At 46.3% G+C, this 24,393-nt stretch overlaps 1 protein-coding gene across 3 annotated transcripts in view; it reads left to right on the plus strand.

Moving 5' to 3' along the window:
• Positions 1–24,393, plus strand: part of VPS13A (vacuolar protein sorting 13 homolog A) — a 489,236-nt gene that overhangs the window by 38,234 nt on the left and 426,609 nt on the right. For all 3 annotated transcript variants that reach the window (XM_033927056.1, XM_033927035.1, XM_033927045.1), the window contains exons 3-6: positions 13,962–14,004; positions 19,273–19,368; positions 19,798–19,899; positions 24,156–24,265. In XM_033927056.1, the coding sequence (XP_033782947.1) occupies positions 13,962–14,004; positions 19,273–19,368; positions 19,798–19,899; positions 24,156–24,265 (351 nt within the window). The remainder of the gene's footprint in view (positions 1–13,961; positions 14,005–19,272; positions 19,369–19,797; positions 19,900–24,155; positions 24,266–24,393) is intronic.

Raw genomic sequence — 24,393 nt, forward strand, 5'->3', positions numbered from 1 at the left:
GCAAAATATAATGGTGTATCATCCCCTCCCCAGCTTTCACTCCTGCTTATGTAACGCTCCCCCTTCATCTTTCACCCAGTTTCTTATACTTAGAACATAAGAACATAAGAGATGCAGCTGTTGGGTCAGACCAGTGGTCCATCGCGCCCAGCAGTCCACTCGTGCGGCAGCCCTTTTGGTCAAAGACCAGTGCCCTAACTGTGACTAGACTTACCAGTGTAAGTCCTTGTTCAGTAGGAACTTGTCTAACTTTGTCTTGAATCCCTGGAGGGTGTTTTCCCCTATGATAGCCTCCGGGAGAGCGTTCCAGTTTTCCACCATTCTTTGGGTGAAGAAGAACTTCCTTACGTTGTACGGAATCTATCCCCTTTCAACTTTAAAAGAGTGCCCTTTCGTTCTCCCTACCTTGGAGAGGGTGAACAACCTGTCCTTATCTACTAAGTCTATCCCCTTCAGTATCTTGAATGTTTCGAACATGTCCCTTCTCAATCTCCTCTGTTCGAGGGAGAAGAAGCCCAGTTTCTCTAATCTGTCACTGTACGGCAGCTCCTCCAACCCCTTAACCATCTTAGTCGCTCTTCTCTGGACCCTTTCGAGTATTACCGTGTCCTTCTTCATGTACGGCGATCAGTGCTGGACGCAGTACTCCAGTTGAGGGTGCACCATAGCCCGGTACAGCGGCATGATAACCTTCTCCGACTTGTTTGTGATCCCCTTCTTAATCATTCCTAGCATTCTGTTCGCCTTTTTCGCCGCTGCCGCACACTGTGTGGACGGCTTCATTGACTTGTCAATCAGAACTCTGACTGCAGAAAAAAATGTCAGGATCCCTACTTCTGTGACTTGGCTTCTGCAAGCTTGAGCCAGAGAACTGAATCATGGTGGGGATCTGGAATCCTGCTGTAAACATTCCGTACAAGAATTGGCAAGTTTCCAAGGGCCCCCCCAAAAAGTACTTGGTGGGCCAGATTCTGGCCCACATGCTGTAGGCTGGACAAACCTGACATAGACCAGTGCTTCTCAGCCATTGTGTAGTAGGAATTCCTTGGGGTGTCGTATGAGCCTGTGCCCCCATGTCCACGAGAGACAGCAGTGCCTTAAGTTACACAGAGGAGCCACATGTCTAAATGCAGAAACTGCCGCTAAGAGCTGCACTGTGAAAGATTTTCTGTGCTGTGCAGCAGCTTCTTCAGAAGTCTCCCAGAGCCTTCTATTGCTGCTACAGGTTAATCTTCTGCCTTTCTGAAGCAAAAAAAGATCAGTACTACAGGTACAAATGGCTGAGAGTTAAGTGCTGCATGTGAAGTGCCAACAAGCGTTGGCACAAGGCTGCGCTAGCTGACGGGATGTAGAAAAAAGTGCTATCTGTGAGGGGAGGCAAAAAAAGGAATGGGCAGTCTCTCTGGGAGAAGAAAAATGTTGATTGTGCATTTGATGTGCCAGAAAAAGAAAAGTGCTACCAGTGGAGGTGAAATAGAGCTGCTGGATTTATATGCATTAGGTGTTTATAGGGAGAGGGATATGTTGGCTGTGTGTGAGCCTGTTGAGTAGGCAAAAGACAGCCTGTTGAGCAGGCAGAAGACAAGGGTAAACTGGCTGTGTGTACTCGGAAGGAATTCCATGAGCCGTGCTCTGCATGTTTTCTCCTGTAATACTTGAATTGTCGCGGTTGCCTTTCTGAAGTTTAGTATAGATTGTACACAGCGAGGTCACCGTGTAAAAGTACTCGGTGAGACTTGGTGGAAGGGGGGTAGACTCAAAATTTTATTTCTTTATAGAAAGAATACTGGACATGTAGAACAACCTCCAAATCAAGCTGGTAAAGGCTATCTGAATTCAAGTGCGAGATGAGTACAGATGATCTGAGGGATAGGATTGGCCTTATGGTTTTATTTATCTTCCATTTATTTTCTATAAGAAATGTTTCTCTTTATCAGAGATTCATAGTTAATCACCAGTTTTACTGTTGAATTTTAGATTGTTGTCCGACACTGGATTCATGTTTTAGGACTATAACCCTGACTTTTCCTCACAGAAAGCAAATTTGCTTTGCTGTAACAGTTGTTATCCCAGGACAAGCAGGCAGGTATTCTCACTAGTGGGTGATGTCATCCGACAGAGCCCCGATACGGACATCTTGCAAGCATGTCTTGCTTGAAGAAACTCAGAAGTTTCGAGATGCCCGCACCGCGCATGCGCCAGTGCCTTCCCGCCCGATGCTCCGGGCGTGTCTCCTCAGTTCTTTTTCTTCCGCGGAGCTGAGAAGTCTATCTTCAATTTGCGCCCATTGAATCTCTTTTATTGCCTTCTTTTTTGCCGCGGGTTGAGTTCTTTTGGCTCTCTTGTGCATTTATTTCTTTCTTTGATTTCTTTTTCAAAAAAAATAAAAAAAATTTTCCTTCCGATACCGGGTCGACCGCGTGGCTGGGGCCCCGCGCCTTCGACCTTGCGGCGGAGCTTTTCCGGCCTATGTCCCGGCCGATCACCGGTTTTAAAAAGTGTAGCAAGTGCCAGCGCGCGATTTCGCTCACGGACCCTCATCGACGCTGCTTACAGTGTCTGGGACCGGATCACTTCCCGAAATTGTGCCGGCCTTGCTCCACTCTGACGGCGAGAGCGTTTAAGCGTCGCTGTCTGCTGTGGGAGTCCATGTTCAAGATGGAAGCTTCATCGGATCCTGCAGCTTAGACATCGACATCGACAGGTGCTTCGACTCTTTCTGCGAAGCCCTCTGCCTCCCCGGCTGCTTCGGGCCTCCTGAAACCTGCGTCGTTCACACCGGTTTCGGCCCCGGCTTCGGTGCCGGTGCCTTCATCCGTCTCCTCGGAGCAGGTATCGACCCCGACAGTTCCTCCGGTGGTGCTCAAGGTGCCGAAGACTGGCAAGCAGAAGCACGTAGCACCCAAGGAGCGCGGAGACCGTGCGGAAGGGCCCCCTTTTGGTGCGGATCCCTCCATATCGGCTTCGTTGCGGTCCATCCTGGAGGCTCAGTTCATGGAGCTCATGCAGACCATGGGGCCTCGGCTGATTGCCACCATCCAGGGTGACCTTCCAGCTTCGGCTTCGAGGGGCGGACCGCCCCCTCCTCCTCCTCCTCGCCGCACTACCTCGTTACTCGGCGAGGAGGAGCGGCGAGCGGTGTCCGGGTCCTCGAGGAGATCCTCCGTTAGCGCTGTACCTCCTTTGGAACTGATTTCCTCGAGGAGGGCCTCCCTTAGTGATATGCCTCCCTTGGAGCCCATCCCCTTGAGGAAAGCCTCGTTTAGTGACCTGCCTCCCTTGGAACCGATTACTCCGCCCTATGACTCAGTGTGGCGTCCACCTTCGGGGCCACCCAGTCCTGGGCATAGCAGGAAGCAGGACGAGTTCTTCCGAACCCCCTATCAAACCTGGGCGACGTCGGGGGAGCCTCCGACTCTGCCGCCTCTGTGATCGACGGCATCGAGTCCAATCTGCTCCTTGGAGGTGTCTGAGCCAGTTTCTCACAGACGGGCTCGATCCCCTTCCAGGCATCGGGAGGGGCATCGATCCAGACATTCTTCGAAGCATTCCTCTCGACACTCAACCGTCTCGCCTCAGAAGAAATTGCCTCGGTTGGGGTATGCTGCTTCGACTGGGTCTCCTCCTCCGGGCCCGGAGTTCGAGGACCCCGAGGTTTTCTACTCGTCCTGTTGCTCGCAGGCCTCTCTGGAGCCTGAAGCCTCTTCTTCTTCTAGTCCGTCTCGCAGACCTGCGACGGCAGACCAACTGTCCTTTTCATCGTTCCTCAGGCAGATGGCGGATGACATGGACATTACTCTCGATGCTGGATCTCGATATTCCAAAGAGTACCGCAATACCATGCACTTGCCTCGTCCTCCGGCAGAGTCCTTGCGGCTTCCCCTGCACAAGCTCCTCGACCAGACCTTCATGCGATGCTAATCTAATCTAATCTAATCTAAATCTTGGGTTTATATACCGCATCATCTCCACTGGTGGAGCTCGACACGGTTTACATGGTAAGGAAGCAACGGAACTCCAATGGATTTATAAAAGTAAGTAAGAGAGAGGTTAGGTGTGATAATAATAGGGAGGGGACGGGTTACGTTTTGGAGAAGAGCCAAGTCTTCAGAAGCTTACGGAATGGTAGAAGGGGGTTCAAGTTGCGGAGAGGGGAAGGGAGACTATTCCAGAGCTGAGCGATTCTGAAGTGGAGGGAGGACCCGAGTTTACCGACGAGGGAGATACCCTTCGAGTCTCCTTACTCTATCCCTGCGGTCCCTGGTAAATTGGATGCGCGGTACCGCACGGTGCATCATAAAGGCTTCGAGGGTCCTCAGCTTTCTCACCAGTCCCTCCTGGTCGAATCCTCGCTCAAGCGGTCTCATCCTGGCCAGGTCTATGCTTCAGTGCCTCCGGGCCGCGAGGGCAGAACCATGGATAAGTTTGGTCGACGCATCTATCAGAATTCGATGATGGCGTCTCGAGTCCTGAATTACAATTTCCACTTTGCAGCCTACTTGGAATTTTTTCTACCTGTGCTTCGGAAGTTCACACCATACATCGAATCCCAGGCTAGGTTTGAGTTTGAGGAAGTGGTTGCTTCGCTGTCCCAACTTCGGCTTCAGTTAATGCAATCTGCCTATGATGCGTTCGAGCTCTCCGCCCGAGCGGCGGCCTGCTCGGTGGTGATGCGCCGGTTGGCCTGGTTGCGGACCATTGATATGGACCCGAATCTTCAGGACCGCCTGGCAAACGTCCCGTGTGCTGGGGCGGATCTTTTTGACGAATCCATCGAGACTGTCACGAAGAAGTTGTCTGACCACGAAAAGTCCTTCCAATCTATCCTTCGGCCGAAGCCTAAGCCTCAGCAGTCTCGACCTTCTCGTCCGCCGTTGATTTATCAGAGGCGTTATCAGCCGAGGCAAACTCCTCCTGCGAGGCAACCGGCAAAGCGTCAGCCTCCCCAAAAGGGTCAGCCTAAGTCTCAATCGCCTGCTGTCCCTAAGACCACTCAGCCTTTTTGACTGTCTCGTCGAGGGCATAACCAACCTCGTTCTGCCTCCCCCTGTTTTTCCCATCGGAGGGCGCCTCCATCATTTTTATCATCGCTGGGAGGCCATAACAACCGACCTCTGGGTCCTTACTATCATCAAGGAAGGATACTCTCTTCATTTCCATCGGGTCCCTCCGGACCACCCTCCAAGAGAGTATCCTTCCAACTTGACTCAGACCGCCCTTCTTCTCCAGGAAGCTCAGGCTTTGCTCCGGCTTCGTGCCGTGGAGCTGGTCCCGACGGACCAACTGAACCAGGGGTTTTACTCCCGGTACTTCCTTGTTCCGAAGAAGACGGGTGACCTGCGACCCATTTTGGACCTCAGGGCCCTCAACAAATTCCTAGTCAAGGAGAGGTTTCGCATGCTGACACTTGCTTCTCTCTACCCTCTCCTCGAGCAGAACGACTGGTTATGCTCTCTGGATCTCAAGGAGGCCTACACTCACATTCCCATTCATCCGGCCTCCCGCAAGTTCCTCAGATTTCGGGTGGGACATCTACATCTGCAGTATCGAGTGCTTCCATTCGGCCTGTCCTCGTCTCCTAGAGTCTTCACGAAGTGTCTGGTGGTGGTGGCCGCTGCACTCCGGAACAGGGGTCTTCAGGTATTTCCATACCTCGATGACTGGCTCATCAAGGCCCCGTCAGCTCCAAGGGTCATTTCGGCGACCTTGACCACGATCTGCTTCCTGCAGAGCCTAGGCTTCGAGATCAATTTTCCTAAATCTCATCTGCAGCCTACCCAGTCCCTTCATCGGGGCGGTACTGGACACCATCCAGCTTCGAGTATTCCTTCCTCCTCAGCGCATGGATGCTCTTCTTCGTCTCTGCCAGTCTGTATCTTCTCGCCAGTCCATCTCAGCGAGACACATGATGGTCCTCCTGGGCCACATGGCCTCTACAGTTAATGTGACGCCCTTTGCTAGGCTCCATCTCAGAATTCCTCAGTGGACCCTAGCTTCTCAATGGACTCAAGTGTCAGACCCGTTGACTCGACACATCATAGTCACTCCTGCTCTTCGGCAGTCTCTACTTTGGTGGATGACCTCTTCGAATCTATCCAGAGGTTTGCTGTTTCACACTCCTCCTCATCAGAAGGTTCTCACTACCGATTCCTCGACCTATGCCTGGGGGGCTCATCTGGATGGTCTTCGCACTCAGGGATTCTGGACCTGTGCGGACCGACTCCATCAAATCAATCTTCTGGAGCTCAGAGCCATCTTCAATGCTCTTCAAGCTTTTCAACATCTGCTTCACGACATGGTGGTCCTCATTCGCACCGACAATCAGGTCGCCATGTATTATGTCAACAAGCAAGGGGACACGGGCTCGGCCTCCCTCTGCCAGGAAGCTCTCAGAGTCTGGGATTGGGCGGTTCGCCACAACACCTTCCTCAAAGCTGTCTACATTCAGGGGAAGGACAATGTCTTGGCGGACAAACTGAGTCGTCTTCTCCAGCCTCACGAATGGACACTCCACTCCAAGCCCCTTCATCAGATCTTTGCTCAGTGGGGAATGCCTCAGATAGACCTCTTTGCGGCTCCCCACAATTTCAAACTGCCTCAGTTTTGCTCCAGGATCTACGCTCCTCATCGCCTCGAGGCAGATGCTTTTCTGCTGGATTGGGGGAATCGCTTTCTGTATGCGTTTCCGCCATTCCCTCTCATTCAAAAGACTCTGGTCAACCTGAAGTCCAACCATGCCACCATGATTCTGATAGCTCCTCGGTGGCCCAGGCAACTTTGGTTCTCCCTTCTACTTCAACTCAGCAGCAGGGAACCGTACCTACTTCCAGTGTTTCCTTCACTGCTTACTCAGCATCAGGGGTCTCTGCTTCATCCCAACCTGCAGTCTCTCCACCTGACAGCTTGGTTCCTCTCAACGTAACTCCTCACCAGTTTTCCCAGGCGGTGAGGGATGTCTTGGAGGCTTCCAGGAAGCCGGCTACTCGTCAATGCTACTCCTAAAAATGGACTAGATTTTCTTCATGGTGTATTTCCAATTCTAAGGAGCCTCAGCGAGCCTCCCTATCCTCTGTATTGGACTATCTTCTACATTTGTCTCAGTCTGGTCTCAAGTCAACATCTATACGAGTCCACCTGAGTGCTATTGCGGCTTTCCATCAGCCTCTACAAGGGAAACCTCTCTCTTCTCATCCTGTGGTTTCCAGATTTATGAAAGGACTTTTTCATGTCAATCCTCCTCTCAAACCGCCTCCAGTGGTTTGGGATCTAAATGTTGTCCTTTCTCAGCTTATGAAACCTCCTTTTGAGCCTCTGAGCAAGGCTCCACTAAAGTTTCTCACTTGGAAAGTGGTTTTTCTGGTGGCCTCACATCTGCTTGCAGGGTCAGTGAGCTTCAGGCCTTGGTGGCGGACCCACTTTTCACAGTATTCCATCATGACAAGGTGGTCCTCCGCACTCACCCGAAATTCCTGCCTAAAGTGGTCTCTGAATTTCACCTCAACCAATCCATTGTGCTTCCAGTGTTCTTTCCAAAGCCTCATTCTCATCCTGGGGAATCAGCTCTTCACACTCTGGACTGTAAACGTGCTTTGGCTTTCTACTTGGATCGCACCAAATCACACAGAACTGCTCCTCAACTTTTCGTCTCCTTTGATCCAAACAAGTTGGGACGACCTTTATCGAAGCGCACCATCTCCAACTGGATGGCGGCTTGTATCTCTTTCTGCTCTGCCCAGGCTGGATTACCCCTTCCCTGTAAGGTCACAGCCCATAAGGTCAGAGCAATGGCAGCCTCTGTAGCCTTCCTCAGATCGACACCAATTGAGGAGATTTGTAGGGCTGCCACTTGGTCCTCAGTTCATACGTTCACCTCTCATTATTGTCTGGATACTTTCTCCAGACGGGATGGGCAGTTTGGCCAAACTGTGTTACAAAATTTGTTCTCCTAAGTTGCCAACTCTCCCTCCATCCCATTGAGGTTAGCTTGGAGGTCACCCACTAGTGAGAATACCTGCCTGCTTGTCCTGGGATAAAGCAATGTTACTTACCGTAACAGTTGTTATCCAGGGACAGCAGGCAGCTATTCTCACGTCCCACCCACCTCCCCTGGGTTGGCTTCTCTGCTAGCTACCTGAACTGAGGAGACACGCCCGGAGCATCGGGCGGGAAGGCACTGGCGCATGCGTGGTGTGGGCATCTCGAAACTTCTGAGTTTCTTCAAGCAAGACATGCTTGCAAGATGTCCGTATCGGGGCTCTGTCGGATGACATCACCCACTAGTGAGAATAGCTGCCTGCTGTCCCTGGATAACAACTGTTACGGTAAGTAACATTGCTTTCTCTAAGGGCAGCATGATGTCAGTCCTCGGAAACCTACCAACTTCCCTCAGGAGAGTTTTCCCACTTTATATAGAATTGAGATGACCCTGTGTCTGACACAGGTGGTCCCACACAAACATGGGACACTGCCCTAGAAGACCAGAGATTTGTTTATATTTTTTTGTTCTGGGCTTTGTGTCTCCCGGACTTGTGAAAGCTCATATTCTGTTGTCTTTGGGGAGTATCTGTTGCAGGGAAGCAACTTTGCTTTTACTGCTGAATGATGACATTTGTTTACTTCTTGAAGCTACTTCTTAGGAAGTGACACTTCTGTGGTGGCTATATCTTGCTTGTCCTCGGAGAAAGCAAAGTCAATTGCCTGTACAAATGTTTTGACAGGCTAGCAGAAACTGACTACCAAACCTTCACACATCCCTTTTATATATATACTAGTGTTTAAGCCCATTACATTAACGGGTGCTAGAATATATGTCTGTCTGTCTGTCTTTCTTTCTGTCTCCCTGCCCCTGTTTCTCTCTTCCTTTCTTTCTCCCTCCCGCTGTCTGTCCTTTCTTTCTGGTTCTCTCTCTGGCACCCTGTCTGTCTTTCTGTCTCTCTCCCCTCCCGCTGTCTTTCTATGTGTCTGTCTTTCGTTCTAATGCGCTGCCTGTCTTTCTGTCTCTCCATGGCGCCCTTCTGTCTCCCCTCCCCCAAAGCAAACCAAGATTGCTCCCAGGCCCCCTTTCTCTCTCTGTCCCCTCCACTTCCCTGTGCAGCAGCAGCATTTCCCCCCCCCTCACACACACACATCCCTGTGCAGCAGCAGCATTTCCCGGCCTTCCCTGTGCAGAAGCAGCATTTCCCCCCCACACACACACTTCCCTGTGCAGCAGCAGCATTTCCCGGCCTTCCCTGTGCAGAAGCAGCATTTCCCCCCACACACACACACTTCCCTGTGCAGCAGCAGCATTTCCCGGCCTTCCCTGTGCAGAAGCAGCATTTCCCACACTTCCCTGTGCAGCAGCAGCATTTCCCACACTTCCCTGTGCAGAAGCAGCATTTCCCCCCCCCACACACACTTCCCTGTGCAGCAGCAGCATTTCCCCTCCCACACACACACTTCCCTGTGCAACAGCAGCATTTCCCGGCCTTCCCTGTGCAGCAGCAGCAGCATTTCCCGGCCTTCCCTGTGCAGCAGCAGCATTTCCCGCAGCCCCCTTCCCAGCTGCCGCGTTTAAATTCACAGAAAAGCGCTGCGCCACGCTACCGCTGTCTTTGGCGTCTTCTATCCATTGCGGCCAACCCTAGCGGAAACAGGAAGTAGTCAGAGAGGGCGGGCCGCAGTGGACAGAAGACGGCAAAGCCAGTGGTAGCGCGGTGCAGCGCTTTTCTCTGAATTTAAATGCGAGTGAGCCGGCAAGAAGGAGGAGGCTTAAAAGTAGCTGGTTTTGGCGGTGAGTGAGGGCGGGAGGGGGGAGTCGCCGGCTGTGCTGTGTCTCTCTGTGTTCGAATTCGAAAATGAAATTCGGCACGGAGGGACACAGCACTTGTCAGGTACCCACATTGTACGCGTCTACCGAGGGCCTATGGAGATGCATACGGCCTCCCAGGTCCGCCAGAGGTTACTTCTTGGCCAAGCCACACCTATGCCTAGCCTTAGGTGAGTTTAGGGCTTGCACGCCTCCCTAGGCTCCCGGAGGTGCTTCCAGTGTAGGCAGCCTGCCTCGGGAGGTTTTCTTTTTAGAAAATGTGCGTCCCGATTGGCTGGTTAGGCGGCAGTTGGCCGCCTACAATTGGAATGCCATTTATAGAATCCAGGCCACTGTGTCTGAATTTAAGAAAGTGTGGTACAGGCATGTGGGATCTCTTAGGAAGAGGAGGAGATAGTGGATGTTGCAGATGGGCAGACTGGATGGTGGGTCATTTGACCTTTATCTGCTCTTTGACCTTTATTTGTGCTTAGACTAATGCAGTATACTTCTCTTGGGTCTCCCGCGCGCCTGTCTTTCGCCTCTTCAATCTGTTCAAAATGGTGCTGCGCGACTCATAGTCCATGAGAGCCGCTATTCTCACATTACCCCTCTCAAGTCGCTTCATTGGCTCCCCATCCATTTCTGAATACAATTTAAATTCCTCTTGCTGACCTACAAGTGTGTTCACTCTGAAGCCCCCCGATATCTCTCCTTGCTCATCTCCCCCTATGCTCCCCCCCGTGATCTCCACTCATCAAGCAAGCCCCTCTTATCTGTACCCTTCTCTTCCACTGCCAACTCCAGACTTCGTCCCTTCTTTATTGTGTTGCCGTATGCCTGGAACAGGTTCCTGAATCAATACATCATGTTCCGTCCCTGGCAGTGTTCAAATCCAAGCTAAAGGCCCACTTTTTTGAAACTGCTTTCAACTCTTAAACTCCCCTTCACTGCTGTCAGATATACCTGCTATAACCTCCCCAACCCTGAAATGTCCTGTCTAAATTAGAGTGTAAGCGTTAAAATGTACAGTGCTGCGTATGCCTTTCAGCGCTATAGAAATAATAAATAGTAGTAGTAGATCGCCTTGGGTGGAATTTTTTAGATTTTGCCTGAAAAGGGGGGTATATCAAGTATTGAATAAGCATGAACATTTTGGGAAGGCTAATAATCAATTTGGATGGGTAAATAAAATCGGTGTCAGGTCAAAAGCGCGCCGGGACAAAGGCGTGCCCAGACAATTGAGTGCAGCGCGGGGGTGAACGCCGCCGAAAATTACTGTTTTTAAGGCTCCGACGGGGGTGTGTGGGGGGAACCCCCCCACTTTACTTAATAGAGATCGCGCCGCGTTGTGGGGGCGTTGTGGGGGGCTTGGGGGGTTATAACCCCCCACATTTTACTGAAAACTTCACTTTTTCCCTGTTTTTAGGGATAAAGTTAGTTTACAGTAAAATGTGGATGGTTACAACCCCCAAACGCCCCATAATGCCGGCACAATCTCTATTAAGTAAACTGGGGGGGGGGGGCTCCCCAACAAACCCCCCCGTTGGATCCCCTAAAAACTGTAATTTTCTTCGGTGCGCGCCTCCATCTTGCACTCAGTTGTCGGCGCGCGGGGTTGTCTATGAACCATAAAATCTGCTGTCTTATTTTTTTCTGCTGTCCAAATTCCAAAGTATGTGATTCTCCACCCAACAAAAAGCAGTTCAAATCTAAAATCTTGTTTAACATAATTGCTGAATTGTTTTTAAAATTTATTTTTAGTATGTTAAGTTTGATTTGATTTATAAATTGCAGTTATCGGACTGATGCAAAATAGTGAACAGCAAATTAAAAATGTAGGGCCTCAATCCAGTTGGGAAATCCTGAAAACCAAACTCAATCGTGAAAGATGTATATCAACGTAACAAGAACAAGTACCACACCAAGTTGATATTAATCAACTTAAAGCCTAAATGGAGGAAAAGAATCTCAGATTACACCACTAAGGGAATATGTAGGTATTCTCCCTATAATTTTTGTGGTGTTGGGTTTCTTTCATCAATCCAAAAACCTCCATCTGAAGTAAAGTGCTAAGTGCCAAATCTTCATTCGGAGATAAAGTGAGAACAACATTGTGCAATATAACATCTAGCACTTTATCTCCGAATGAAGATTTGGCACTTAGCACTTTACTTCGGAGCACGGAAGCACTTTAATTCCTTGGGGTGTTTCATCAGTCGCGATAAGTTATTTGTCTTTTCTGCATTTTGTTAGATACAAAGCCACTTTGAGCATATTATAATCAGTAGCTATATATATATTAGATTCATTCATACAGTATTATGATGCTATTATTAATTTAAAATAATTTAATTTTTTTTTATAAAAACATGGACTTTTAATGAATAGCTATTAGGATAGAATGAAGGTTTTTTGATCAATGAAAGAAACCCAAAATCACAAAAATTATAGGGAGAATACCTACATGTTCCCTAAGTGGTGTAATCTGAGATCTTATCCTCCATTTAGGCTTTAAGTTTATTAAAATCCTGAAAACCATCATGAATATGTATGAGATCTATTTGCTTCCATTTGTATGCTGAAAACCTGACTGGGTGAGGGCTGAGGTTGGACAGCCTTGATATAAAGCATCGGACTGATATTCAGTGAGAAATATCAAATTATTTTCCAATGATAGGGGGTCTTTGGATTTTCAACTACCCATAACTGGAAATCTGGGATGATTGCCACAGCACTATCCAGTAAGGCCCATATTCTATAAATGGCACCTTAAATTGGTGTCAGGTCAAAAGCGCGCCGGGACAAAGGCACGCGCAGACAATTGAGCGCAGTGTGGAGGTGCGCGGCGCAGAAAATTACTGTTTTTAGGGCTCAGACGGGGGGGGGCATGGGGGGGAACCCCCCACTTTACTTAATAGAGATCGCGCCGCATTGTGGGGGTGTTGTGGGGGGGTTAGGGGGGTTGTAACCCCCCACATTTTACTGGAAACTTCACTTTTTCCCTGTTTTTAGGGAAAAAGTTAAGTTTACAGTAAAATGTGGGGGGTTACAACCCCCCTAACCCCCCACAACGCCGGCGCGATCTCTATTAAGTAAACTGGGGGGGCTCCCCAACAAAAATCCCCGTCGGAGCCCCTAAAAACTGTAATTTTCTTCAGCGCGCGCCTCCGTCTTGCGTTCAGTTGTCGGCGCGTGCCTTTGTCTTTCGCAGTGTTGTCTATGAACCCCTTAAATTAGGCACTGGTAGGTGCCCTATTGTCACCTAACTTATGTTGAAAACGCCATTTAAAAAAATAAAAAAGCTTTTTAAAAAGAAAAATGTAGGTTCCTACTGGCACCTTAAAGAAACGGTGCTTGTATCACGCTTATGTATCACGCTAATGCCACTGTAGGCATGGCAAATGCTGGAAGTGGTGCTAGGCATCGTAAAGTACCTGAATACCCTGGCCTACATTTCTGGTGCCTGCCTTTTCTGAAGCCACAATTCTATAAAGGGTGCTGCCGCATGATCGGCATCTGTTTTTTGGTGGCCGCCGCTGCCGCCAACAATGTCATTTATAGAATATGGGCCTAAGTACCAGGACTGTTTGAGCACAGCATTAGGGAGAAGCCTGAATTTATCCAGTAAGCAGTAATGTTTGTTTGTTTATTTAAAAAATATATAAACTGCTTAAAATCTAAGTGGTATACACAATAACATGTTCAGGCAGGTGCCTAGATAACAAAGGGCTCCTTTTACAAAGGTGCGCTGGTGTTTTTAGCGCACGCTATAGCGCGCACTACCTGAAAAACTACCGCCTGCTCAAGAGGAGGCGGTAGCGGCTAGCGCGCACATTAAGGCCCTAACGCACCTTTGTAAAAGAAGCCCAAAGTGGGTAAAGTTAGGATAGCAAAAAGACTGTCCTAACTTAATTTGCTGTTATCCAAGCACGGGTCTGAATATTGGCGAGTGACCATTCAAGCCTGGATATTCAATTATGGTGCCTGGAATAGGTCCAGCATTGAATTTCTGGGCCAAGTTCTGCCTGTGGTGGTCAGTTCTATGACAATCTGACTGCTGTGGCCTGAATATTGGCCCACATATATAGCAAAGTGTGAAAGTTACTGTATCTTTTGCTGAGTCTTTACGTAAGTTTGGAATGATTACTGAGATCAAATGCTTTCTTTGCAGAGTCAACTGGATGTACCTTTTAAGGTAAAAGCAGGTCACATAGGTGAGTTGTAATTTTAAAAGTCTTTTTGTCAAATTACTCTGCTTTTATGAAGGATTGTTCCAATGCAGACATTTCTGCAGCTCTTATTGTATTTGTTCCTTATCTGTTTGTGGTGTTACATATTTGCTGAAAGTTATTGGCAGTGTTGGGTCCAAGAAGACTTTGAAAAACAAAATCATAAGCGTGTCCTTGAGGGATGATCATTCCTTGCATACCTAATTTTGATTATAAATGCAACAATTTAAGGCACTTCTGATTGTATGAAAGCTTAACAGTCTTTGTCTCCATCACATCCACTGGGAGGCAATTCCTCACATTCAGTACCCTTTCCGTGAAGACCTATTTTGTTAGGTTACTTCTGAGACTGTCCCCTTTATCCTTCATCCTGTGTCCTCTTATTCTAGAACTTCCTTTCAATTGAAAGAGACTAGATAGCTTGTAAGGAAGCAAAAGTGGTTCTGTCTCTGCATTGTCAGTGGAAATACTTCTCTTGTGCCACCTTAAGGCCATGAGCTCTGTTCAAAGTTGGCACATGTTGAGGTCCAGAGTGCTCCCCCTCTTGACAGGCTAGCAGAGAATAACATTAAAGCCACTGATGACTAGGTTATATGCTCAAAGATAAGAGATTACTTGGTTACCTTTTAAATCCATTGTACTCGATGTCCCTACATTGTGACTTTTACTCTGTCTCTCTCCCTCCCTACAAATTTTCATGTATTCAAAGACTTCATTGTAATTTTCTTTTGGCTGACTGTCCAGCTCTTCTTACTGTAAACCGCCTCGAACTACTATAGCTTTGGCGGTATATAAAAATAAAAACCAGTAAGCTTTTCAAAATGGTACACTTGAATGCTTTGAGCTAAGCATTACTTGTTCACAGAAATATTTTTTTATTCGACATGACGGTTTCCTTGTGTGCCTTTTTAGTTTTTCAGCAATCTGAGTTTTTTTGATCTATGACGCTGAATCTTCAGTAACAACTTTTGGTTCTAGTTCACATCTTGTTCAGTAGTATTTAAGGTGAGTTATAGTCATGTATGTTAGGTGTTTCCCCTGTCCCCAAAGGACTTGCAGTTGATATGCGAGGCAGTATAAAGTTAAGTGACGCTCTGCAGGTCACAAACAATGTCAGTGAGACTGGAACTCTAGCTTCTCTGATACTCTTCCCATTGCTTTAACCACTAAGTTTCTGTTACTCTTCTGCTAACTTCATCAAATCAGTGTCTCCTTGTCCCTTTTTATTTTATATCTTTTTTTTTTTTTTAATAAACTCTGCAATTGCAGTGATTAGTGCATAGTCAGAGGTCTTGAACTAGAGGTGTTATAGATAACTTGGACCCTGTGGGATCTTTAGGTTGACTTCTTTACAACTAAGAGCATTTCCAGGCCTGGTTGCTCAGTAAGCAGAAGCCTGGCATATGAACCCAATCCAGGTATCTCTTTAGGAGTGCACTGCATTATTACAGCCATCAGGTTGGCTCACACAAAACTGTAGAAAACATTGGGGGGTGGTTGGAGGGGTTCTCAATTCATGTGTTTGGCTTATACAGTACTCCGTACCCCTTCACCATTTATTTTTGTTTATAAAAACGTAACTGCTTACAGTATGAAAAAAATGACACAGGCAGCCAATGTAATGTAGATTTTCTAATTTCCCTTTGGAAAGGTTATTTTTATCAGTACTTGGGGCTAAATATGAATGAATCAGACTATGAACAAGGAACTTTATGGTGATTCGCTCTATGTGGATAACTTTATAATAAGCCATGCTGAAGATATGTACTACTTTATAAACGGTGATCTTTGCATGATTTTTGAAGTAAAAGTATGTGTGCACTTTCACTATGGGAAATTTATTACAAGAAAAGTACCCGCACACATCTTACACCTGCTCATTTATGTAAATATATTTTGAATTAGATATGTCCATGTTTTTTGAAAAATTGAAAGTATGCCTCTAGTTCTAAACCCCATTCCATGGGTAAACCCATGACCAGGAGTAAACAGGGCGTCTCCTGCAGGCTGCACTACTACTTTTAAGTTTGAGCTGTGCATTGCAGCAACTGCCTGCTGGTTTCAGGAGACTTGGACCAGTAGAGTTCCTGCACTGGATGCCTCACACTTAATAAAGGCAGACCCATACAGTACAGACTGCAGGAGAGCCCTAATTCGTTCAGCAACAGAGGCAAATAGATAAATGAGGTAAGCAACAAACTTGATAACGGGAAAGGGAGGATATGGGACTGACCTGAATGGGGACTGAAAGAGAGAGCATGCCTTTTTGCCTTAACAGTGAGCTCCGATATCTTAATGACAGCACACTTGGGAGAGGGCTTCTTCCAGTAATGTGAAGTGGTGGCAAATTTAAGAGCTTGACTAACATACTTTCTGTACCCACAAAAACAGAGTGGGGAAAAAAGTGTTAGTAAATCAGCTTCTAAAAGAGTTGTGGCAGACCTCAGAGGATCCTCCTCATACTCCTGGTGGGGAGCAAAAGAAGTGTTGGCTTCTAGATAGAAAGAAAATTTTGTCAATACCTGCTCTAACTGTATAATTTACTTTCAGATGGCAGGTCTCATTCGGCTTTCTAGCTTTTCTTTCAGATGAAAGAAGGCAAACAGAGTAATTGTTTTGTTAGTCCTGCTCCTGTCACTCTACCCACAACCCTTGTTTGATATATAAATACTCTCCCTGGGCACTTAACTTTTCTTTTGAACTGTTATGTGGTTTGAATTATCCTCTTAAGGGTGGTCAGAAGTTAGCAGCCATGCACTGCACTTTCAGATGTGCAGCCTAAAGTAGGAGAATACTCCCACATCCTTTGCTGTTTAGTTTTATTTAAAGTGTGACACTCGGGGCTAGATTCTTAAAACTTGGCGGTAAAATTCGATGGGCTACTGCCACAGACATTATTGTAGCGATTTCAAAAAGTTGAGTCATTCTCCAAAAACCTTGGTTGGTGGAAAGTAGTGAAGATTTGTTAAATGTGCATGTGCCTATCTCTGATGATAGCAATGGGCACGTGTACAGAATAAATGCAAAAATATTAATTAAAAAAAACCCCTAAGATCGGCAGGAGGGATGCCTATTCCCTCCTGCTTCTGAACTCAAGCAACCCCCCCCCCCACACACACATATGGCAGTGGGAGAGATGCCCACTTCCTCCCGCCACTGAAGTCAAGCATCCTTCCCCCCATGGTAGCGGGAGAGATGCCCACTCACACTCGCTGTCCCAACACCTCCTTGCCTCCGGCAACCACCCCTTACCTTATTTACGATGGCTAGCCGGAGGGATGCCTACTTTGTCTGGCCAGCAGGCCCACTTCAAAATAGCAGGCCTTCCCGATGCATCCTGGGATGCGCAGGAGAGGAGCATAAGGCTCTGATTGGCCCAGGTTATATAAGGCCTCTCCTATGGGAGGGGCCTTAGGCATTTGAGCCAATCAGAGCCTTAGGCCCTTCCCTGGTGCATCTGGTGGGGGGTGGAGGGGCTAAGATTAATCTCTTGGTTCATATGAATACAATCACTAATGGCACAGGCAAGAGTTGGCATCCCTGCCTAGAACACCTTCCCAGGGGGACGTTCCACAATATGCTCCATTTATTCTCTCCCTAGCACAGAGGTTCCGTTATAATGCCATTATCCCTGGAACAGTATACCCAACTACTTGTGGGAAAATACAACACTGATCAAATTTAAGGTAATGCTAAAGACATTCCTTTTCCACGATGCCTTTGTAACCTAAACTGTCCTTTTCAGGACAACTTAGTTTTAAGTAACATTTCCATTTTCATTTCCCCAACCTTTTGTTCTTCTCTTTAAGTGTTTTCTTTCCTATCTATCAATTGTAGTTCTAATCCCTTCTTCCCTTCTGTCCCTGTTCGTCTGTGTCCTTAAATCGTGTGTGTGTGGAGGGGAAAGGGGTGAATACAAGGTTTACCTTTTTGTGAACAGTGTAGACAACTATAGTTTATATGCGGCAACCTCTACCAGAGGTACCTGAGGAATTAGAAACCTGTAGCCACCCCCCGTCTGGGTTTAAAGTTAATATAACTGAGATATTGAATGTAACACTCCGCTCAGAGGATATGCAGGCTGTGACTCTAAAACAATTAAATCTAAAACTATTGTATGCTTAGTTTAGTAGAAGGGTCTCATTATACCACATCAAAAGGATCACGGACGCAAAAAATAAATGCAAAAACGGAGAAAAACAAACCTCATACACAGGCAGCCGGGACTACACAAGTACCATAAAGCCGCCTGTATTGTCACTGGTTTGAAAAAAAGAACTCCGTACAGATATATAAATATGCTTTCATTTCATTTCATTTCATTCATATCAAAGACGTTTTCTTTTCAAAGTTCACTTAGTCTTGTGTATCATAATGTGTGAATAGAAATCCAATCTATCTAAAACAGTTGAAAAGGCAACAGCTTAGTCTCAAAAGAGTTCTTGTTATCGTGGAACAAAAAAAAATTGTCAGATATAAAAAAGACTTATCTCAAACTGCATTAGCAAACATCTTTCGTCCAATATCTGACTTCCCGACAGAAAGTCCTTCTGTTTCGCCTCAGCAGGCTACTTCAGGGGATCAGTTTTCAATATTCAATCGGCTCCACGCTCTGAATGTAACACAGAAGTGGAACTAACTCCTCTCAAGATGGCTGCGACTCTGACACTTGCATTCCACAGAGCAAAAATCATCCTTGAGGTACCTAGGGATTCAAATAGGTGAGGGATGTGGGTCAGTTCAAGCTTAATTATCCCCCATTGTTCAGTTCCCAAGGTAAAAATCTGACATGCTAGAGTAGATTTTATCCTGGTTGGACTGAGTAGCAAGGGTCAAGATGGTGATGTTCCCCAGATTCCTTTGTTTGCTAGGTCCTTTCAATCCCTTTCCCAGAGCCTTCAACACTTTTAACTCCTGCATCAGGAGGACGAGGAACCCCCCTCACCCCAAACATTCACATAAAATGTTGATAACTGTTAGGGCTTTTTTTGGGGGGGGGCTGTGGGGTACTTGGTATATTATGAGCATTCCGCGAATTACTGAGTCTGCGATTCGTGATCCGTGAATTTGTGGGGGTAACACTGTATAGCTTTTTATTATCAGACTCAATTGTGACTTTGACCAACAATTTTTTTTTTTTTTAAATAGCAAACTAATTTCTGAACTGGGTACTTTGTTGGATTTGTATTTCAGAATTTACAGGGAATATCAGACTATCTAAAATATTTTATTTTATTCTTTTATTTTATGAAGGTAATCTTGATCTGAAAATCCCATGGAAAAACCTGTATACCCAACCTGTGGAAGCAGTTCTGGATGGAGTGTATTTGCTTATAGTGCCTATAGCCAGTAAGTGTAATGTTTAAGGAAAAGCTTAAGCTTAAAGGCTCCTTTTACTAAAGTGCAATAATGATTATTGTTTCTTAAATGCTAAGAAGCTCATAGGAATAAAATGGTTCTTAGCATCAGTGCATGCCAAATCTTGTAGGACAGCTTAGTAAAAAGAGCCTTAATTTGAATGCTTACAATTCTTTTTTTCCAATTTGTTTTTAGACCTACCTGTTTTTAAATGCAAGCATATTTGAACAGCATTACTATAGATTTTAACCTATTAAGATAATAAAATGGGAGAAAATCTTTTGCTAACTTAAATCCCATGTGTATCTAGGAAAACATGAATTTTAAATTATTCCCATACTGTTTTAGATTAAGTTCATCTCCTCATTTAGTACTAGGATTTCATAGTTCAGTAAAAAAATTTTCTTATGCTTTTTGTAGGCATAAAATATGATGCTGAAAAAGAAGAAAAACAATTTGTTGAAGCAAGACAGCGAGAACTACAAAGGATAGAAGATGCAAAACAGAAGATGGCTGACAAAGGTAATTAACTGATTTTATTGCAGGGAAAAAGTTATAGATTGAGTGGTTGTGGTGTTCTAGGTCTGTAACTCTAAATGAACTAGGTAGGCTTCCATATACTGTATTTTTCATTCCGTAAGACGCACTTTTTTTTCCACTCAAAAGTGGGTGGAAATGTCGCTGCGTCTTATGCAGCGAAGATACTTTAACCCCCCCCCAAAAAAAAACAAACAAACACCCCACCCCTCACCCCATCGTACCTTTTTAAAGGCCCGTGCCCAATATGGCTCTTCCTAACATCGGTGAGGTCCTTTGAAAGCTTCCTCTCTCTCTTCCCCCTCCGGTATCCAGATCCAGCATCCTGCCTGGGCCCTCGCGAAGGGTGGGGCCTTACCTCCAAGCCACTTGCTGCACTCAGCGAAAGGTCGTCTTCTGTACTGTGACCGCCGCTGAGATAATTACATCAGCCTGCTGAGCAAATGTAGCAGGCTGCCATTGGCCTTTGAAGCATGTTGCCTCTGCTGCGGTTCTGCCCCTGACGTCAGAGTTGGGGCAGGACCACAGCAGAGGCAATGTGCTTCGGAGGCCAATGGCAGCCTGCTACGTTTGCTCAGCAGGCTGCTGTAATTATCTCAGCGGTGGTCACAGTGTGGAAGACCTTTTGCTGAGTGCAGCAAGCGGCTTGGAGGTAAGGCCCCGCCTGTTGCAAGGGGGCGGGACGCTGGATATGGACATCGGGGTGGGGTGGGGGTGTGGGGGAAGAGAGAGACAGAAAATGACCTGGGGGGGATAGAGAGAAAGAGACAGAAAAGGACCTTGAGGAGGGGTGGGAAAACAAACTTGAAGACAGGGCAGATGCTGGATTAGAGGGCATAGAGAGGGGAAACACAAAGGGGAGGTGGGGCTGGAGGAGGAGAGGTGCTGGCGCTGGATGACTGCCTACATGACGTGCCTCTCGCCACAAGAGGCACATCCTGTAAGCAGTCAGTCGGCGCCAGTGCCTTTTCTCTTTGATGGTGTCTCACGGCACACCCAGAATCTCACTGCAGCACACAGTTTGTGATACGCTGATTATAATGGATGGCAGAGATAGAGTCAAAAGGGTATCACATCTATCAGACGTGCTGAGAGGCTTGGTGCTTGAAGCAGTAACAGCCATGAGTCATTTAGGATAAATATCTACACCATGTTTACACAGCAGGATGGCACTGTTTTTGCCCCTTCCTTGGCACAATAGCTCAGACCCTTAAGTGATAGCTTTAGCAGAATATGAGGCCTACTTGCTTAGAAAAACCCCCCCCAACAACTGTGGATAAGATGTTCTGTAAATGATTTATTACTTTTCACAATAAAATCAACAAAGTCCAAATACAAATGTAATAGTCAAACCGGACCCTACATGGAAGATGGAGGGAGGGAGAAACATGAAACAAAGAGGGAGGCAGAAGAGAGGGGGGGGGGCAGATGTTGGACTTGGGGGTGTATAGAGGGAAGAGAGAGACTACAGAGAGGTGGAAAGATGCTGGACCAGGGAGGGAGGGAGGAAGGAAGGAAAGAGAAAGAGAGAAGCAGAGAAAGACCTGGAAGAAAGGAGGACAAATGCTGGACATGGGGATGGGATGGGGGGTTGTAAGCAAAAGAGAGAGAGAGGCCTGGAGCAAAGAGGAAAGACAGGAGGCAGATGCTGAACTATGGGAAGTGCAGACAGAAGAGACATAGGGGGAGAGAAACCCTGAGGAAGAACATGCAAGATCGTAACAGAGGAGGGAGAGAGAGGGAGACCTGGAACAAAGGTGGTGGTAGGTACAAAGGAGAACTGACACTGGATCTGGGGAGGGTAAGCAGAGGGAAAAGAGATAGAGACCTAGACCCAAAGGGGATGGGGCTGGATTGTGAAAGAAATGTTGGATGCATAGTCAGAAGGAAGTCCAACCAGAAATCAATTAAATCACCAAACAAAGGTAGGAAAAATGATTTTATTTTCAATTTAGTGATCGAAATGTCAGTTTTGAGAATTTATATCTACTGTGTGTATATGAAAAATGAAAGGAGAAAATTGCATTACAATTAGTAGAGGAGGGGGGACAGGGTGCAGAGCCTGGCAGGGAGTGAGGGGGGCTGGGTGCAGAGCCTGGTATGTTTTAGTACACAATTTGGTTCAGAATATTTTTTTTTCTTGTTTTCCTACTCTAAATCTAGGGTGCGTCTTATGGAGCGAAAAATACGGTACCTGTGATAATATTAAAAGTGAGACTTCTGTGCATTTGTGGTAGCAGCAGGATTCTGTGTTGGCACATTTGGCACATTTGTTGCATTCATAATGTCAGACATTATATAAAACGTGTCGATAGTTGATGTAACTCTTATCAATAAATTTTTGTGTGTTCAAGTACAGTGTGCTTAGGTTACATGCGCTTTTTATATGGCATATACTGCATTTCTGATATTATATACTGATTTACATAGATGTTTGAGTGCCTACTTCAAAAAACATACAAAAACTTAAAAGAATAAATCAGAGAATATATGTGCAGAAAAAAAATTAAACAGGCATGGGACTATCTGACAAAGGATTAAGTATCTATGGGATTAAGTGACAAGGGTTGAAGTGTCTGTGATTAACTGTCGCTGGACTAAAGCCCCAATTCACTAAAGTTAACGATCGTCACTAAACCTGTTTTCACAGGTTTAGCAACGATTGCTGCTAACCGACCCGATTCACAAAACAGGCCGCATGTTTTTCCCTTCGATCGCACATTTTCCGATCCGGCCATGCAAATTAGTAGAAGCCCATTCAAAATAGTCAAGCGATTGATTCCGGAGGCTGTGATAGGCCGGAGCACGTTACAAGGCTTCAAAGAAGGTTTGGATAGGTTCCTAGAGGATAAAGGAATTGAGGGGTACAGATAAGAGTAGCGGTAGGTTATAGGGATAGTCTGGGACCATTGCTCAGGCAATGGGCCTGATGGGCCGCCGCGGGAGCGGACCGCTGGGCGAGATGGACCTCTGGTCTGCCTCAGCGGAGGCAACTTCTTATGTTCTTATGTTCTTATTTGCATTTGCTTGGCTATTTTTCATCGGGTTTTACGATCCTAAAACCCGACTGCTGTAAGAACTGTCGGTAATTGTGTTACGCATGCAAAACATCTACCAAGGGAGGAGCATGAGGAGTCTGAGCCAATCGGGGCCTTAGGCACCTCCCCATGCTTCACATGATGCACTGGGAAGGAGCCTAAAGCCCAGTGGTGTAGCAGGCCGGGCGGGGAGCCAGGAGCAGGAGGTGTTTGCGGTTCCTCCTGCTCCCAATGCAAAAGGCATGGACACCGGGGAGGGGAGGGGGCATTACAGTGGCAGGAATGAGTGGGCATACCTCCTGGCATTTTGGCGATGGGGGATGGGGCGTGGGTGGGCGATGGAAGGAGGGAGTGGCTATCACTCCTGCCGGTTTTTTCGAGGAAGCGGTGGTGTGGGTTAACCCATTTTTGAAAACAGCATTTTGTACTTGGTGGAGTTTTTTGCCTATGAGACAGAATTTGACTGGTTTATAACTCGCTGGGTTGCCATCTAATATTGAAAGCATTGTTTAATGCAGTTGAGGCTTTTTCTCCACTATTAGTAAATGTGCTTCAGTGGGTATCTTCACCACTAGGCTAATAACATCGATATATTTTTTTGAGATTGGATTTTTTGTTATTACTGTATATTATTTTTCTTTTTGAGAGACATTTTAAATATCTATGTGATTTAAATGCGCGTGAGCTCTAGAATGAGAGGGCATAGGATGAAATTAAGAGGTGATAGGCTCAGGAATAATCTGAGGAAATGCTTTTTTTTACAGAAAGGGTGGTAGATGCACGTAACAGTCTCCCAGAAGAAGTGGTAGAGACTGAGACTGTGTCTGAATTCAAGAAGGCATGACATAGGCATGTGGGATCTCTCTTATAGAGAGGAAGAGATAGTGGTTTCTGTGGATGGGCAGGCTAGGTGGGCCATTTGGCCTTTATCTGCTATCATGTTTCTATGTTGGAGAAGGGGCTTTGAGGGGCTACCTAGGAAGAAGGGGCTAAAGGGAATCACTTTGTTATTGAATTTCTTGTTGGATTAAGTAAAGCTGAGGCCAAGTTTTTTGGCAACATTATGTACATGTGTATTATTTATGGAGTGAGAGCTATGAGTTTTAAATGAAGCAGGAAGGCAGTGGTTCAAGTACCGAATGCTATGTATATATGTGTACTGATCTCTTTATAGTCCTAATTGTCAAATTTATCTTAATTTAGACAAGCAAAAAGAAGAAAAACAAGATACATTTGTAGAGAAATTGGTCACTCAGGTGATAAAGAATCTTCAGGTGAAAATTTCCAACATCCATGTTCGATATGAAGATGATGTAAGTTCTTTTTTCTATTTCCTTTCTCTAGGGAGTGGAATCTTGATTTTGGGAGAGATACATAATTGTAACATACATATTGGTAAATTTTAGGTCTGATGTGCCTTACTGCCAGCCCTTTTATGCAT

The sequence above is a fragment of the Geotrypetes seraphini genome, chromosome 1, assembly GCF_902459505.1.
Source record: "Geotrypetes seraphini chromosome 1, aGeoSer1.1, whole genome shotgun sequence".
Taxonomy (NCBI): Eukaryota; Metazoa; Chordata; class Amphibia; order Gymnophiona; family Dermophiidae; genus Geotrypetes; species Geotrypetes seraphini.